Here is a 14,156-nt window from a genome sequence, read left to right as displayed (position 1 = left end):
GTAACCTCCTATTGGCTCATTATGTGTAATGGATCTTGGTTTGTGTGTATGGAGTGCTTTGGGGTTTTTTGTTTTGGTTTTGGTTTTTTTAAAATATTTTAACCAAACTGAAAACAGAGGAATAATCTATCTGTCTGTGAGCGGCCCATAACTTGCTGAGGACACAAAGCCCAGATTTGGTTGGAGATGAATATAAAAGCTGCCTCGCTCAGGTTGCATAAATCCAAGTCGCACAAACTTTGTGGCGGCGGTGGGATGCCTGTAGCCAGGCAAGGACATGCAGCGCCTTTTTATGACCTATTTGTTAGTAATAGGAAGCTACAAAGGGTAAAGCGGATTTCGCAGCTCTTTGGGGCAGGCAGGGAGTGCCCGTTGCTGGGAGCCAAGGCACGCTGCTGGTCCCGCCAGTATGGAACCCAGACCTGGACCATGTAGGAGTTCCTGCAAACAAACTTGTACAGTGGCTCTGGTTTAATGTGGAGTTTCCGAGATCCTGTTGAAGTCGGGATGTATTTGGAAACTCAGTCCTCAGCCTAGGCTCTCCTTTTCCTGAGAGATCATTCAGGTCCCAATGGTAAAAGCTTGATTGCCTCAGAGTCTGCGGCAGTTTTAACATGGGCTTCGGCAGGGTCATGGTTTGGTCCGTTGCCAGCGATCTCCCTCCTCCCCGTGTCTCCGTGCTGCTCTCCCAGCCTTGCGCTTGCGCCAAAGTCCGTGTCGCTTGAGGGTAACTTATTTGCTGTACTTTCGTTAATACAGTCACTAAGCATACAGGGAAAACGTGGTTTGGTCCCAGCTGTCCCTCTGAGGGTGCACCATGCTGCCGGGAGGGTGCCTGTTCCCCCAGCCCCTGTGGATGGGTGTCAGGAGGCACCTCCCTCATTTTCATTTGCATTTTATCTCCCGGGAGTCTTGAAACCCTACCTTGTCTGTGCATCTCCCAGCATAGTGTTTCTCAGGGTGGGAGTCTCGGGTGGCTGTGTCCTGTCCATGGGAGGAGTTGCAGCCGGCTGTGCCGACGCTGCTGCCGGTGGGGAGCCGTGGCTCCCGGCAGCCGCCGAGGGTCAGCCCTCCTGGGAGCTCTGCGAGGTAAGGCAGGCGGCAGCCCGCAGCGAGCTTCCCCGCCCTCTCCTCTTTCCTACCGTATTTGGGTTTTCTTCTTTTCTTTTTTTTCTTTTTTTTCCTTTTTGTTAATGCGCGTGTATGTGCGTGGATCCTGCCTCACTGTGTGTGGCGGAGCGCTCTCTGCCTCCGGTGTCTGCTGACAGACCCTTGCTGGATTCCTACTCTTTGTTAGCTGGTTAACAAGAAGAAACAAGAACCATTTGGGACAGAAGCCTGCTTACATAAACGCAGGAGGTTAGATGGTTTTTTGCTCTTTTGGTCATTGGGGTTGTGCTTTCCTCCGAAGCGATGATGAATTGGAGTCACAAGGTTTGGAGCAAGAGACGACCTCTTTGAAAAGCTTATTGCATTCAAGTAAGACCTTAATCCTGATCTTTGTCTCAGTTCTGTCTATGCTGTAGATAATTGTCATCTCGCAGGTTAATTTAGTACTTTTGTCCTTGTTATAGGCAGAGCTTAAGATTGGCATAAACCAAAAAAATGTCTTTTTAAAAGTTAGTAAGCCCAAGACGTTGCATGTATTAAATGAGGCCTGCTCCCGAGATGCTTAGGTAATTGACACCCAGTCTCTCTGAAGTTAATTATGTGCTAGTATAAAAAACCTAAATCCTTACAAAGTAACTTCCTTACAGATATTACTATGAAGTTATTAAATCCTGTGATGCATCATCAGTCTTGTTGGTGTCAGCTGGAGCGAAGGGCTCTGAGCGCCGCAGAGGACTAGGCACATCTTAAGAATTCATTATGAAAAGGAATTTTTAATTATTTTGCTGTGGCTTTCCACTGTAAGATGTTAAACGTATAGCAGACAGTATTCTCTGAGGCTTGACACAATGAAGAGTTTGTTAGTTGCTTACGTTTAGAGTTTATTTTATGCAGGGCTATATTTTATAGAGTGTGTATATCGGTGGTAGATACAAATCCTCCTATTTGACCTGTTCTTGCCCAGCACTGGACTCCCCCAGCAGCCCGCTCTACGTCCTGCTGTGTTGCCAGTCACTACCGTGTGGGAATGGGGCTCCAATATATTTTTTGAGTACCATATCAATATTTATTTCCCACCCCCCCCTTTCCTCAGCAGAGTGACTTTTCACATAAGATTGGACTGCTATTTTTCTAATCTCTTAAAGAAATCTTTCTTGGCGTGTTCGGCAGGTCACTATGAATAATGTGCTTTTCCGTTTGGCAGCCAGACTGGAAAGCTGGGGGCAGGGGGAGCAGAGAGGAAGGCAAGGACTCATTAAGCTCAGGGATCGGAGCGAAACCAGCACTTTCCTTTTCTTACAAGGTCCAGCAGAAGCCAACGCTTTTTTCTGATGGCAGTCATCCCTGTCCCACCCGAGACCTTCTTGGTGCCTCTGAGAAAAGCCGCAGATGAGGAGGTCTAAACTCACCCGGCTGCGGCAGGGGGGTCATGGCATCCTGGCGTTACCCCGAGGTCTGGGGGGGCAAGCGATCAGAGACAAAGTGATGGCATGAGAATACCCTTGTCCGAGGTTGGGGAGCCCGCATTTGAGCCCTTTCCCATGGACATTTAGATGTCAAAGCACAGTGGAAGAGGAGCAGGGTGCTCCGCTGCTGGAGGGTGCTTAGCCAGGGTGGGTGGTGGGGCTGCCCCCCGCAGGAGGTTCAGCAAAGGCTGGTGTTCAGTTCATCTCATGCTCCTGGTGGTAGGAGTGGTGGGTACCCCTGACCTGGTGCTGCTGGAGAGCTTGTGGGTCCAAGAACCAGGCCTAAAACTGGCAGGCTACATCAGATAGAGCTCACAAGTGAGAGCGCTTCCCCGTCAACCCCAGCAAGCGCGCTGCTCGCGGAGGAAACACGGCATGGTGGGAGGGTTCAGGATTTGGCCCTTTTTGTGTGTAGGCTCAGTTTCTTGGCTGTGGTAAAACCTGGTGACCCTTGAAATGTGATGCTGCTGCCCCCCCAGGATTTTGAACAGCCGGGCTGATGCGATTCGAGTGGGGATGGGGTCCGAGAGCTGCGCCAGCCTGCAGTGATGGGTGGGATGCCCAAGGAAACCAGCGCTTGCTCCCTCTTTGCGCCGTGAGAATGAACATTTTGTGGGTGGAGGAGTGCTGGGGGGGTCCTCTGCTCCGTGGGAGAAGGGGAGATGGAGGGCAGGCACCGGGACCGCGGTGCAGGAGCAGACGAGGGGGTGGTCACCCGGGGAGGGATGAGCACAGGCAGGGTGAGCCCAGGTCGGGGTGAACCCGCTCGTGGGAGGGGAGGGGACACCCCATGGACTTTTCTGAGTTTCAGTGTTTTCCTGTACAGGCAAAATTCCCATTTTCCACACATGCAGGAAGGCAGCTGACTGCTTGCCCCTGCCCTCTAGCAAAGAGATGATGAATCGTTTCCTCTTCCATATTTTAGTACAACGGTGTTGTTCAGAGCTCATCTAGAGCCCCATAATGTTTGGAGCACTTGCACTCTTCTCTTCCCGCTCTTCCTGCAATTGTCCGAAGGCTGCATTTTTTTTTTTTTTTTGTCTCCCTCCCAACGGTGGTTGTTACTTGCTCGAAGTGTTGCGGGTGGGTTTGCCTCTATCAGTGCAAATTCATTTCTTCCCTCATTTTCTAGTCAGCCTTTTTATTTTTACTGTACATTGGTGTCAGTGTGATTTTTTTTTTTTTTTTTTTAAAGCATGAATGTGTATTTCTACCAGTGAGTGTGATCTCCTACATAAAGGAAACCCAGTCACTGCTACTTGTAGCTGAAGACCTTGGAGATTTTGCTCAGTTGAATATAAAGCTAGGGTTGTATTTAAAAAAAAAAAAGTAAAAAAAAAAAAATTAGTTCAGAGTTTTGAGTAACAGACTCTTATTAATGCTGAGATTTCTGCACAGTGAACCACAGCTCTGTGTGTTTGGCTGTTTGAGGGGGAAATTGGTATGTCAGCGGAGAGATGCGTTGCTCTTAATTAGATGGAGCTGGATACATCATCAGAGGCCCCAGTTTTGATTGAAATACTGGCTGCAGTGGGCGCAGTTCTGTATAGAAAGTGGGGGTGGGCTTGACTTGTGTGTGTTGCTCCTGAGTTGGCAAAATAAGGAGGTGAAGGGACAGTGTGATTTATTTTCTAGACAGTAGAAGAGGCCTGGAAAGAGGTGTATTTTCAGCATTCCTATTGTAGTCTACACAGTAAGCTAAATTAAGTACCAATATGTAAACTCAAGGAGCAAGGAAAAAAAAAAAGTTTAATTAAGGGTGCTGATTACATGGGTATCTCAGCATTAAAAAAAAAAAAGAAAAAAGAGGCAAACAGGGCAGGGAAAGGAGGAAGCCTGGAACCCAGCTTTTATGGACTATGTATAATAACCCAGGACCTGAGCTACCTGTGTTGTGAAGTGTGTAACTAGGACTTGAGGTTTTTTCCCAAAGCTCCTCTTTCCTGAAGCTGATTCATATCAGCCCTTATTGTTATCTGTTGTGTTCACATGGGTGTTTTTTTTCTTTTGTTAGTCTGTTTTCCTTCCTTGTTTTTAAAGAATAGCTTATCTCTATGCCCCAGAAGGGTGTGACTCGCAAAGATCACACGCTTTTTACACCGAGCTAAAGCCAGCCTGCTGACTACAAGAAAATATGCTGAGGTTCTCAAACACGAGTGCCGCATCGCCTTCACAAAAGGCGGCGATCCCACCGAGGTGTGCGCCAGTGGGACTCGGCCAGATCCGGCGCGTCCGTCTCCACTGCTGACAGGCAAGTGCACTGACAACATCATCTCATCTCGGAGAATCACTGCCTTTGTGTTTCAGGGCTCTTTGCCTCGGCTGCCCTGGGCTGTGAAGGACAGGACCGGTAGGGCTCGGAGGTGTTTCTGGACACGTCGTTGGTCGCGTGCATGCAGTGCCCAGAGCTTAAGGCTTGGAGTTGGAACATGAGCCTTCAGCTGAGCTCTGCTGTGATTTCCCCTGCTGACTGCAGGGGGGTTGGACTAGATGACCTTTAAAGGTCCCTTCCATTCACCCAACGCAACACATTCTATGGTTCTGTGCGAGTGACCTGGCACCGGTCACAGAATGCCTTGTCACTCTTTGCCCGCCTCCTCGTGTACATTTACTGTGCTTATGTGCATATTTCATCAGGCTATTGCAAAGCCTGTAGAAGATTGAATTCATTCTGTCAAAGTCCTACAGTTACACACCCCTCGTGTTACTGAGGCTCCAGCAGTAGCAGAAGGAGAGGGAAGGCACCAATTTGTCTATTTTTATTTTTTGTCAGGAGCCTTTGCAATGGATGAGGGAACAGACTCTCTGATGACTGTGCATCTTCTCGCCAATTCGGGACACTCATTGCTTCTGCAGCAAACTCTGGATCGGCTTTTGGAGTGGATCTGCCTGGACATTCGCCTTTTCCTGGTGTCTGAGCGACTTACTCCATTGAAATACTATGAGAGATATCGTAAGAGAAGCTGCTGCTTCCCTGGAATATCTGTTCTCCTTTTTTTACACGAGGACTTGGGAGAAGAACGGATTTTCCAGGTCCATGAGCAATTCCAGCGTCCGCCCTGGCGCTACCAGTGTGCCCAGATTGTCAATGGCCAAAGCCACCCCTATGCCCCAGCTCACCAGGACTTCTATGGCCTGGAGGACCAGCTGCCTGTGTGGGGCATCAGGCGGGTACACTGTGGCCCCGAAATCCTGCGCGTCACCCTCTACTGCGGTTTCGATAACTACGAGGACGCGGTGAGACTCTATGAGATGATCCTGCAGAAAGAAGCGACTCTGCAGAAAAGCAACTTCTGCGTCTTTGTGCTGTATACGACCCAAAGCGTTGCCGTGCAGCTCTGCTTGAAGCAGCTGCCCATCGGGGTGGCTGCTGAGCCGAGGGGGTCGTCAGCCCTGCAGTTCAAGGTGCAAGAAATCGGGCAGCTGGTGCCTCTCCTGCCCAACCCCTGTTTTCCCATCAGTAGCACCAGGTGGCAAACGCAAGACTACGAAGGAAATACAATTCTGCTTCAGGTACGTGTGTGCCGTGCTCCGAGAGGAGGTTTTCTATTATTTATTTTTTTTTCAAGGAAAGCAGGACTCTCTTAAAAATGGGAAATTAAGATTTTTGCTTGTTCATGTTTTCTTTTGAATTTTGAATGCAGTAATCGGTATCGGCCAGTGCTGTGATGCCGTCGATCCTTGGAATGTTTTTCTATTGTTAACATCTTTACTGCTTGCCTGAAATTGAAAGTATTAATGCTCTTTTGAGCAGGCTAGATTAACATCTTCCCTTCCCTGCCTGAACCAAACGATTGTAGCAGCCTATTCTTTTTCTGATAAGTCATTACATGAAAAATGTTTTTGAATATACTTACAAGTATAGTGTTGATACAACATTGCCTGACACAGGTTTTTGGGAGCTCTTGAGTGAGTTGCAGTTGGGCAAAAGCGCTAAAGAAATGTGTCATAGGAAACCTCTGCCTTTTCTGTTCGAGTGTGCGGTGCAGAGGTTGTATGAATACAAATAAATAAAAAATGACAAAACAGCCCGTGCTGAGATGATACATAGTGGGAATTCTACATGTGAGCAGGAGGGCAGTTGAGCTCAGTGTGCTTTTTTTTCCCCCAACACAGTTTAGCTCCGTGTTCTTTCTCCCACCTCTGATTATTTTTTTTTTCTTGTAGTCTGCATATTCAAATAATTTGCCCATCCCGTGTTTTTTCTTTTCCTTCCAGAGCTCATTTGCTATAAATCAGCTTAATTATTCTGTACAGCCTATTTTTATGCTACTCTGAACACTAATCCTCAGGGCAGCCTTTAGGTACTCCTCACTTTGTAAACTGGTTTGCCACCACTTGGACCGGACAAGACTCTCAGCATCTTCACGTGGCTTTGAAGTTGGTCCTGCCTGGGGCAGGGGACTGGGCCAGGTGACCTCCGGAGGTCCCTTCTTAAGCTACTCTCTGGTTCTTCCTGCTGTAGATCAAGGTTTTAAGCTGATAGACGCTCGTGAATTCACTGGCAGGAAATTCAGAAGTTTTTTTGGTGGTGTAGCCGTGCTGCACTCTGCTCCTGGCGCAAGAAGCTGGAGTCCGCTTGAACTCGATGATGTGTACCTTGTGGTGGTGCTCCACGCAGCACGCTGACAGTCTGGCACGCGGCGCTTTGTTCCGCACCTCTTCAGTTCATACTGTAAATCTTTATTCCAAGTATCTGCAAATGATTTATTCTACCCCTCCTCCCCCCAACTTTCCGCTTTATTGCAAACCAAATCCAAGGGTCTGCTCGTGGATTGCCACCCACGTGGAGTTGTCACTCCCCTCTGAGCCTGCAAGATCCCTTTTCATGGTTTTATTGGGGAAGAGATAACCCAAGCCACCTAGTTTGATAAAGAAGTAAATAAACTACATCCTGTCCTTTTTTTGCTGAGGTTGCTCACTAATTACTGTTCTATTCCATGTCCTTTCTCTGAGTGTTTACAGGAGATCTCTGTTGCTCAGATTTTACAAGTTTAGTCTTAACACGCAAGTAGGAGAGTAGGATGGCCTCCATGTGCTGTTTGGTAAATAAAGACATGAAACATGTCTCTGGTCTTGCAGAGGACTGATGAGGCGGGTGCCTTTCTCTGGGCTGGTGTCCCCGGGGGTGGCATGTTCCACAGGAGCAAATGGGATGTGCTCAGCAGGTCCGTGTCCTGTTGGCCTTGCTGGTCTGGTGGGTATGCCCTGTGCTGGCCCATGTGTTGCCCAGCCATCAAAAGAACGCTGTTTGATCCAGAGCTTCCTAAGCAAGTTTCTTTCCAAAAACAACCGGTCAGGATTTGCAGACGTGAAGGAGCTCCAGTAGATCTGATGCCTCCAAGAAGGTTTTGGGACAGGCACAGCTATTTGTGTGTGCTGTGCTTAGGTCACCTGCAGCAAATCTGGTGCAGGTGTGCAGTAGTCCTGAGAGCCCTCTGAAACTTGCCCACGAGCACCACAGTGTGGAAAATCCCAAAGAGACGCGGAAGAGCTTCATAGATACTACGTGGTGATTCAGGTTTTTTGTCTGCACTGGGTTTCAGCTGCAGCTGTCTGTCCGTGGCTGGCCATAGGTGGCTGCCTTGGCAGGAACAGCGAGAGGACAAGTGCCTGTGTTAAACCCCACCAATACACCCCTGAGCTGCCCCTTTTAAACTCCGGGGTTTCCCGCAGCCAGCTGAGGCAACTTGCAGTGACTCTTCCCTTTCCAAGCCTTTATCTAGTCTCACCCTGAGTCTGTGTGAACTCTTTGCATCCCCAACATACTTTGGCAGGGACTTCCCCAGGTCTACTGACACCTTCCTTTAATTGAAACTGGCCCCAGCTGGCTTCATTTGATGGCCTCTGCTTCTTGCCTTGCAAATGGCAGGGAATGGACAATATCTATCTGTTTCTCCAGGCGGTTCATGGTGTCTTTAGCCTTTTATTCTCTCCCTCCTAAACTGTGTTGTTTGTTTTTTTTTTTCCCCCAGGGTTAAAATTCCCAGCATACATGATTGTTCCTTTACTCTGCTTGCAATTATCCTTGTCCGTTTCTGAGCATTCCCAGCTCCATGGTACTCTGTTATGTGCTGCAGGTGAGGGACAGGCATCATGGTCCAGCTCTGGGACGTGAACTGCACCGTGCATAACAATGTTCTCCGTTTTGTTTGGAATAATTCTTAAGATTTTGTGTGCTTTTAGACTGCCGTCAGGCACTGAACGGATGCTAACTCAGTGCTGTCTGTCACAGCAATGAGACCCTGGGTTACAGTCAACTCACAACCTAGCATTTTGTATGGGAAGCTGGGATTGTTTTTTCTCCATCAGATTACCTGCATTGCGTTTCATCTGCCATCGCTCAGGCTTGTGAGACTCCTGTGCCCTTCTCTAGAGGCATGCTGCAGGAGATTTCAGCACAGCGAGGCTGGGTGAGAGCATCGTCGCTTGGTCAAGCTAGAACGATATGTTAATGAGGTTCTCTCCAAATTTTCTTCAACAGGTTCAAGACAGCTCCAAGCCCCATGAAACAAATGTTGGGCTTTCCCATCAGCATAATGATGCAGACAATGAAAAAATCCTGCAGGACTCTGTCCCGATCCCTTTCCCTGTAAAGCGGGATAATTCTGGGTGGAGAAACCAGGACGTCAGAGCCACGAAAGCTAAACCAAAATCTGACCAAAGCAAAGCCCATACTCCTGAGGAAGCCAGTGGTGACCTCCACAGGCACTTCTGCCCTTCTCACAGTGGTCCATCACCCCGGTGGTGGTGGGATGCCGCCTCCCTCCGCAGGCAGGCGAGCAGCAAGCTGCAGGCTTCTCTACGGGAGAGCCGCCTTCGTCGGCAGGCAGCAGAGACCAACGTCGACACCGGGCTTGCCGTGGCGAATCCTGCAAGTGGCCTCTGCCCCCTGAACCGCTTCTCTAGGGACCTGCGGAGCAGCCTCCTCCAGCCGCGAGCACCTGTGGACGTGGCCGGCAGCGCCGCGTCCTCCCGGGACAGGACCCCGATCCTGCTCGCTGCCCCCCAAAGGAGCAAAGGAGCGGGACGAAGAGCTTCAGGCTGCCAGGAGCAAACACTGCGGGCCAGCCCCACAGGCAGAGCCCAGGAGGAGGAGGAGGAGGAGGAGTTCTTTATATGACTGAAAACAAACATGCCAGTTGGACTCATCACTTCCAAACGACAGCGGAGCGCTTTTGGGTGTATTGTGCCTCTTCGTATTGTGGCCACCGATGCTTACGCTTTTCACGGAGTGATGCTAAAGGAGGCTGAGGGCAAAGCAGGAAAAATTAACGCTGTATTTACAGAAAGTTGTTTGGGTTTTTTTTTTTTAGTGCAGAATAGATTGGAGGATTCTTGTGCAATGAATGGGGATAAGCCATATGACTCCTAGGGCTGTTTTTTTTAGATGTTAAAATCTTATACATTAAAATCTTTAACATCTTATTTTTAAGATGTTAAAAATAATAGGCAGTGACATGCTCAGGTGGGGTTAGAAAGCAGCAGGATGTCCCCAGCTGCTGGGACTTGTCATCCCTCACTGGGATGTATCGGCACAAGGCAGTGGCACGGTCACAGGGGTAATGCCGATTTTCCTCTGGGTTCCTTCTCGCTCCCCCTGTTGTTGGTACTTAAAAGCTGTCCGTGTTGTCAGTCTTATGCAAGATGTGACATGTGAGAATACTCTTTTAAACTACTTTTAAAGAAAAAAGTTTCTAGAGAGACTTTTTCCCCAAATTAGCACAGTACATGCGAAAAGCAAACACTTGGGGAGAATAGTTTGAGCTGTTTATGCTCCGGTGAGCCCTGCTGTTGCTTATTTGTGTGACACTTGACAAAACAAACCCAGCAACAGGCCAGGCTTTGTTAGACCAGCGTGCAGCTATCAGCAGGCAATCCTAATTGGGGTTGAATTATCCAGAAGACAAGAGAAGTTGATAGTCTTGGAGGGAAATGCTGGATGCTGGAGAGTAAAAAGGACAGGAGAAACGAAGTAATGTTTCAGCAACAGATGATGGAATAGCTCCAGTCTTGATCAGCAGCTTTCTTTTCTCAAGTAGGATGAAGTGAATCTCAAAGGGAATGAGATGGGAAGGGCATGACAGAGGAATGAGATTATTAGAAGAAAAGCCAAGTCTGATCGTACGTACCTTCCAAACAGCAGAAGCAAAGAGGTATTTTCTCCGTAAATATATCTGAACTCTGCTGTACACAAAAGTGTGGATTTGTTTGGAGAGTGCCTTCTCATTGCCGCCTCTTCACGTAACTCGTTTGACAGGCGATGGAGAGGCAGAGGGTGATGGGCAGCAGCAGGGCCTTCCTGTGGGGGGGTTCTGCACAATTTTATGGGTGTTCAGCGCTTGTAGGTGTGCCAGCTGAACACAGCCCACCCTGCACAGCCACAGCCGCCTTACCCGGGAACGTCCAACGCCACCCCTCAGCTGCTGGTGGGCTCTGCAGCCCAGTGGGGCTGGAGAGCGGTGCCACTGCTGGATGGCGGCTCGAGCTTCAGGAAGTTGGTCTGAGGAGCTTCAGGTGGGAATAGGGCAGTCCCTGCTCTGTGGTCTCACAGCTGGTATTGCCCTGGAAGTGATGCTCATGTACCCTCCGATTCAGGGACCGAAACCTGCAGAAAGCTGAACAGGATGCTTATTTCACTGGACAATTACAACCCCCCCCCCCATGTTTTCATAAGCTCCATGAAATTTTGGACTTTTTAATAAATCGTACTGTGGTATTTTACGGCAATGAGGGTGATTACTTCATCTTACCCAGCATGCTAGAAACGGCACCAGTGCTTTTCAGAGCTGGAGAAAATGTTTGCTCACCAAGGAGAGCAGCGAAGAGGGGAGCCTGCGGGTGGGTTAGCTCTCCGGGCTCGCCGCCGGGTGTGCGAGGGCGGGCTGCGAGGATGTGGATCAGTGGGCATGGACCAAGGGTCATCAACACAGGGCTAAGACGGAAGTGGGATTCCTGGGACAAACAACTTCAAAGAGAGATTTCATGCCCTTCTGTCTCCTCTTATGCCAAGTCACACTGCAGCATGACTCTGTTTAGCGGCCTCCGTTTTACCTGAGAGAAGGAGCGTAGAAGGTCAGTACCTAGCACGGGGTGGGGGGGGAAAAGAGAATAAAATGATACATGAGGTTCACCTGTCTGCAGCAGATCACAGAAGGAATTTGAGTCAAAGGAAAATTGTCCTGAAAATACACTTGTAACAGTGAGCATGTAAAATCCACATGTCTTAAGCGCAGGGTACACCTGGCAGAAATGCTGTATTACACAGGCAGCGCTAGCGTCGGAGGGTGCTGTTTATCCCTGGATGCATTCAGTAGCGGCAAGCAAATTTTATACTTCTTGTAGACTGTTCATATCTCTGCAACTTTTATTTTATGTTCCTTCCTTACATACTGAGCCATTTCTTTCAGGTGTTTTTTGTTTGTTCGTTTGTTTTTAAAAAGACTAATAAGAGAAACCACGGGTTGAGAGGGGTCTGCTGAGGCTCCTGTGCCCCAAAAGACATGCGAGCAGCTGGCAGGTGAGCAGCTAGACCTTGGGAAGGGGCAGACGTGTGGGGGTGGTGAGGCTGGCGGTGGGCTGAGCCGGAGGCTTCTCTCTCCCCAGATCCCATCCCATCTCCTGGTCCCAGCAAAGCACGCAGGGGAAAACGGTCTTGATGGAAAACTGAAGAGAGAGTTTTGCAAAGTTATACCCAGTGGTATGATGGCATTGCAATCCTGAATTAAGGGGAAAAAAATAGATGTTTTTTTTACCATCTATTTGTGTCATCTTTGATATAAATGATTTAGAACCATTTAGGAAATGGTTCTGACTTGTCTGTGAGCACCAGTGATGGTGCTATGGATGCTGAGATGCCGATTCCTCTGATGGACACCCCAATGCACAGCAGCTGGGCTGGTCATTATGGGCGGGCACTTGAGAAACAAGATTTTAATTTTCCGAGATGTGTGCGTTTGGGAGGGTGGCGGACACCCTCACGTCTGTCAGCTGGTGTCGCCCTGGGGCTCCTGCAAGTCGTGCTGTTGGGTGACCCTGCTCCCACGGGGGAGCTGAGGTGCTGCCATGGCTGTGCTCAGGACGGGATGATGGTGAACAGTCCTAGCCCGAAGGGAAAGGCTTTTCTCCTGGGTTGGTCACACAGTCTGGGTGTCGGAGGGGGGAAATCTGTTCTTGCAGTGCCAAAGTGGGAGCAGGGTGCGTGCTAAGAGCAGGGGCCACTGGCAGCAGGAGTCGGATGGAGCAGGAGAGCTCACTCTGGCATCGCCCTAGCCCAACCCGCCGAGGCGGCTGCTGGTGCTTTTGTTGTTTTAGCCCCTGGCTACAGAAACGGTGCCTTTTGTCTCCTCCCAAGCTTAGAGTGGTATTTCTGAGGGAAAAGTTGCCGGGGAGGAGCCGGGGTACTCCCCACTGCCTGGATACAGCACAAAGGCAGGGGCTGCTCCCCCCCGCGCCTGGCACCCTGCCGCGGCGCAGGCAGGCACCTGGGCAACCTCGGCCTTGGCACCTGGCCACTGGAGCAGGGGTGACACTGCAGGCTTGGCCTCTCCTGTGAAAGAGAAGTTGGCAAGTTTGATTCTTTCGGGGAAGCAAATGCTGAATGCACTCCTCTTTCCTGAGTTGTGGGCCAAATCCAGCTTTTGTGAACACCTCGGTAAATCCTGAAGTTAGCCCAGCGAGCATGGCTGAGCTTTCCAGATTTACACTGGAGGGTCTGGGCTGGGAGTTTTTCTTCTCTCAGCTCAGGCAGGATATTATTTATCCGTGTTGGTGCTGGGCTCCGTGTGGAGGCCCAGGAGAGACAAAGCTTCGCAGCCACTTGGTGGAGCAAAAAACGTTGCATGTATCAGAAATTCTGTGTTTGTAAGGGGGGCACAAACCAGGTATTGTCCCTCAGCCAAAGAAGAGAGTGGCAGCTGCAGCTCCTCTGTGGGCTGCACCAGCGTGTGCTGGCACCTACACACGTCGCACCCACAGCACGGGCATCCATAGGGTCTCTGTTCCCATAAAGTGCATGGGAAGGGGGCAGAGCCGCTGACTTATGGGTTCCTCCATTGATGTAGCTGTAGCAGTAACGTAAATTTTCCTCTATTGCCTGTCTGCCATATCGCTTGAGGGTGCTGGGTGCCCTGTCCCCTCGCCTCTGGGGCTTTTCAGAGTTTGCCAGAAATCCCTTCTCCCCTCCTTTTTTCCCCTTTTTTCTTCCCCCCCGCCCCCCTTCCCGCCCCCCCCCCCCCCCTTTTTTTTTTTTTTTTTCCCCCCAGTTGTTCTCTCTTGTTTTCCCGTAGCTGTGGCGGCAGAGCCGCGGGGCCGGGGGTGTGCGCTGGGCCGGCCCCGGGGGTGCTGGGGGGGGGGATGTGCGCCAGCACCGCCCGTCCCTGGTGCACCAGCTCCGCCTGGTGCCCGCCAACGGCATCCTTCCTCCGGCGGGTCCCGCGCCCCTGGGAGCTGCCCCCGCCGGCGGTGTGTGTCCCCCCCCTCCCCGGGCAGAGCATCAGGGAGAGCGGGGGCTGCGGGCACTCGTTGCCCAGACCTTCACGAACCCTCCTGGAGGACACCCCCCGACCCCGCCAGCCGTTG

The 14,156-nt window shown here is 50.3% G+C and overlaps 1 protein-coding gene across 9 annotated transcripts; it reads left to right on the top strand.

The window, feature by feature from the left end:
• The first annotated feature begins 761 nt into the window (after positions 1-761).
• Positions 762-11,306, top strand: FAM124B (family with sequence similarity 124 member B). Of its 9 annotated transcripts, XM_054206198.1 has the most exons (4): positions 762-1,089; positions 1,269-1,359; positions 5,350-6,089; positions 9,061-11,306. In XM_054206198.1, the coding sequence occupies exons 1-4, from the start codon at positions 991-993 to the stop codon at positions 9,697-9,699; spliced, it is 1,569 nt and encodes a 522-aa protein (XP_054062173.1). In that variant the 5' UTR covers positions 762-990; the 3' UTR covers positions 9,700-11,306. The 9 variants fall into 9 exon arrangements, with proteins under 9 accessions (XP_054062173.1, XP_054062181.1, XP_054062179.1 ...); XM_054206206.1 differs by lacking the exon at positions 1,269-1,359 and having other exon boundaries at positions 764-1,089; XM_054206204.1 differs by lacking the exon at positions 1,269-1,359 and having other exon boundaries at positions 764-1,089; positions 4,640-6,089.
• Positions 11,307-14,156: the final 2,850 nt, after the last annotated feature.

The sequence above is a fragment of the Rissa tridactyla genome, chromosome 6 (assembly GCF_028500815.1).
Source record: "Rissa tridactyla isolate bRisTri1 chromosome 6, bRisTri1.patW.cur.20221130, whole genome shotgun sequence".
Lineage (NCBI taxonomy): Eukaryota > Metazoa > Chordata > Aves > Charadriiformes > Laridae > Rissa > Rissa tridactyla.
The sequence above is the reverse complement of the archived record's forward strand: the minus strand, read 5'-3'. Positions and strand labels throughout refer to the sequence as shown.

Coding starts and splice junctions, on each gene's coding strand:
- FAM124B (XM_054206198.1), top strand. CDS start 991: ATGGGAGGAGTTGCAGCCGGCTGTGCCGACGCTGCTGCCGGTGGGGAG. Junction 1,090..1,268: donor CCTCCTGGGAGCTCTGCGAG/GTAAGGCAGGCG, acceptor GTCTGCTGACAG/ACCCTTGCTGGATTCCTACT. Junction 6,090..9,060: donor GAAATACAATTCTGCTTCAG/GTACGTGTGTGC, acceptor TTTCTTCAACAG/GTTCAAGACAGCTCCAAGCC.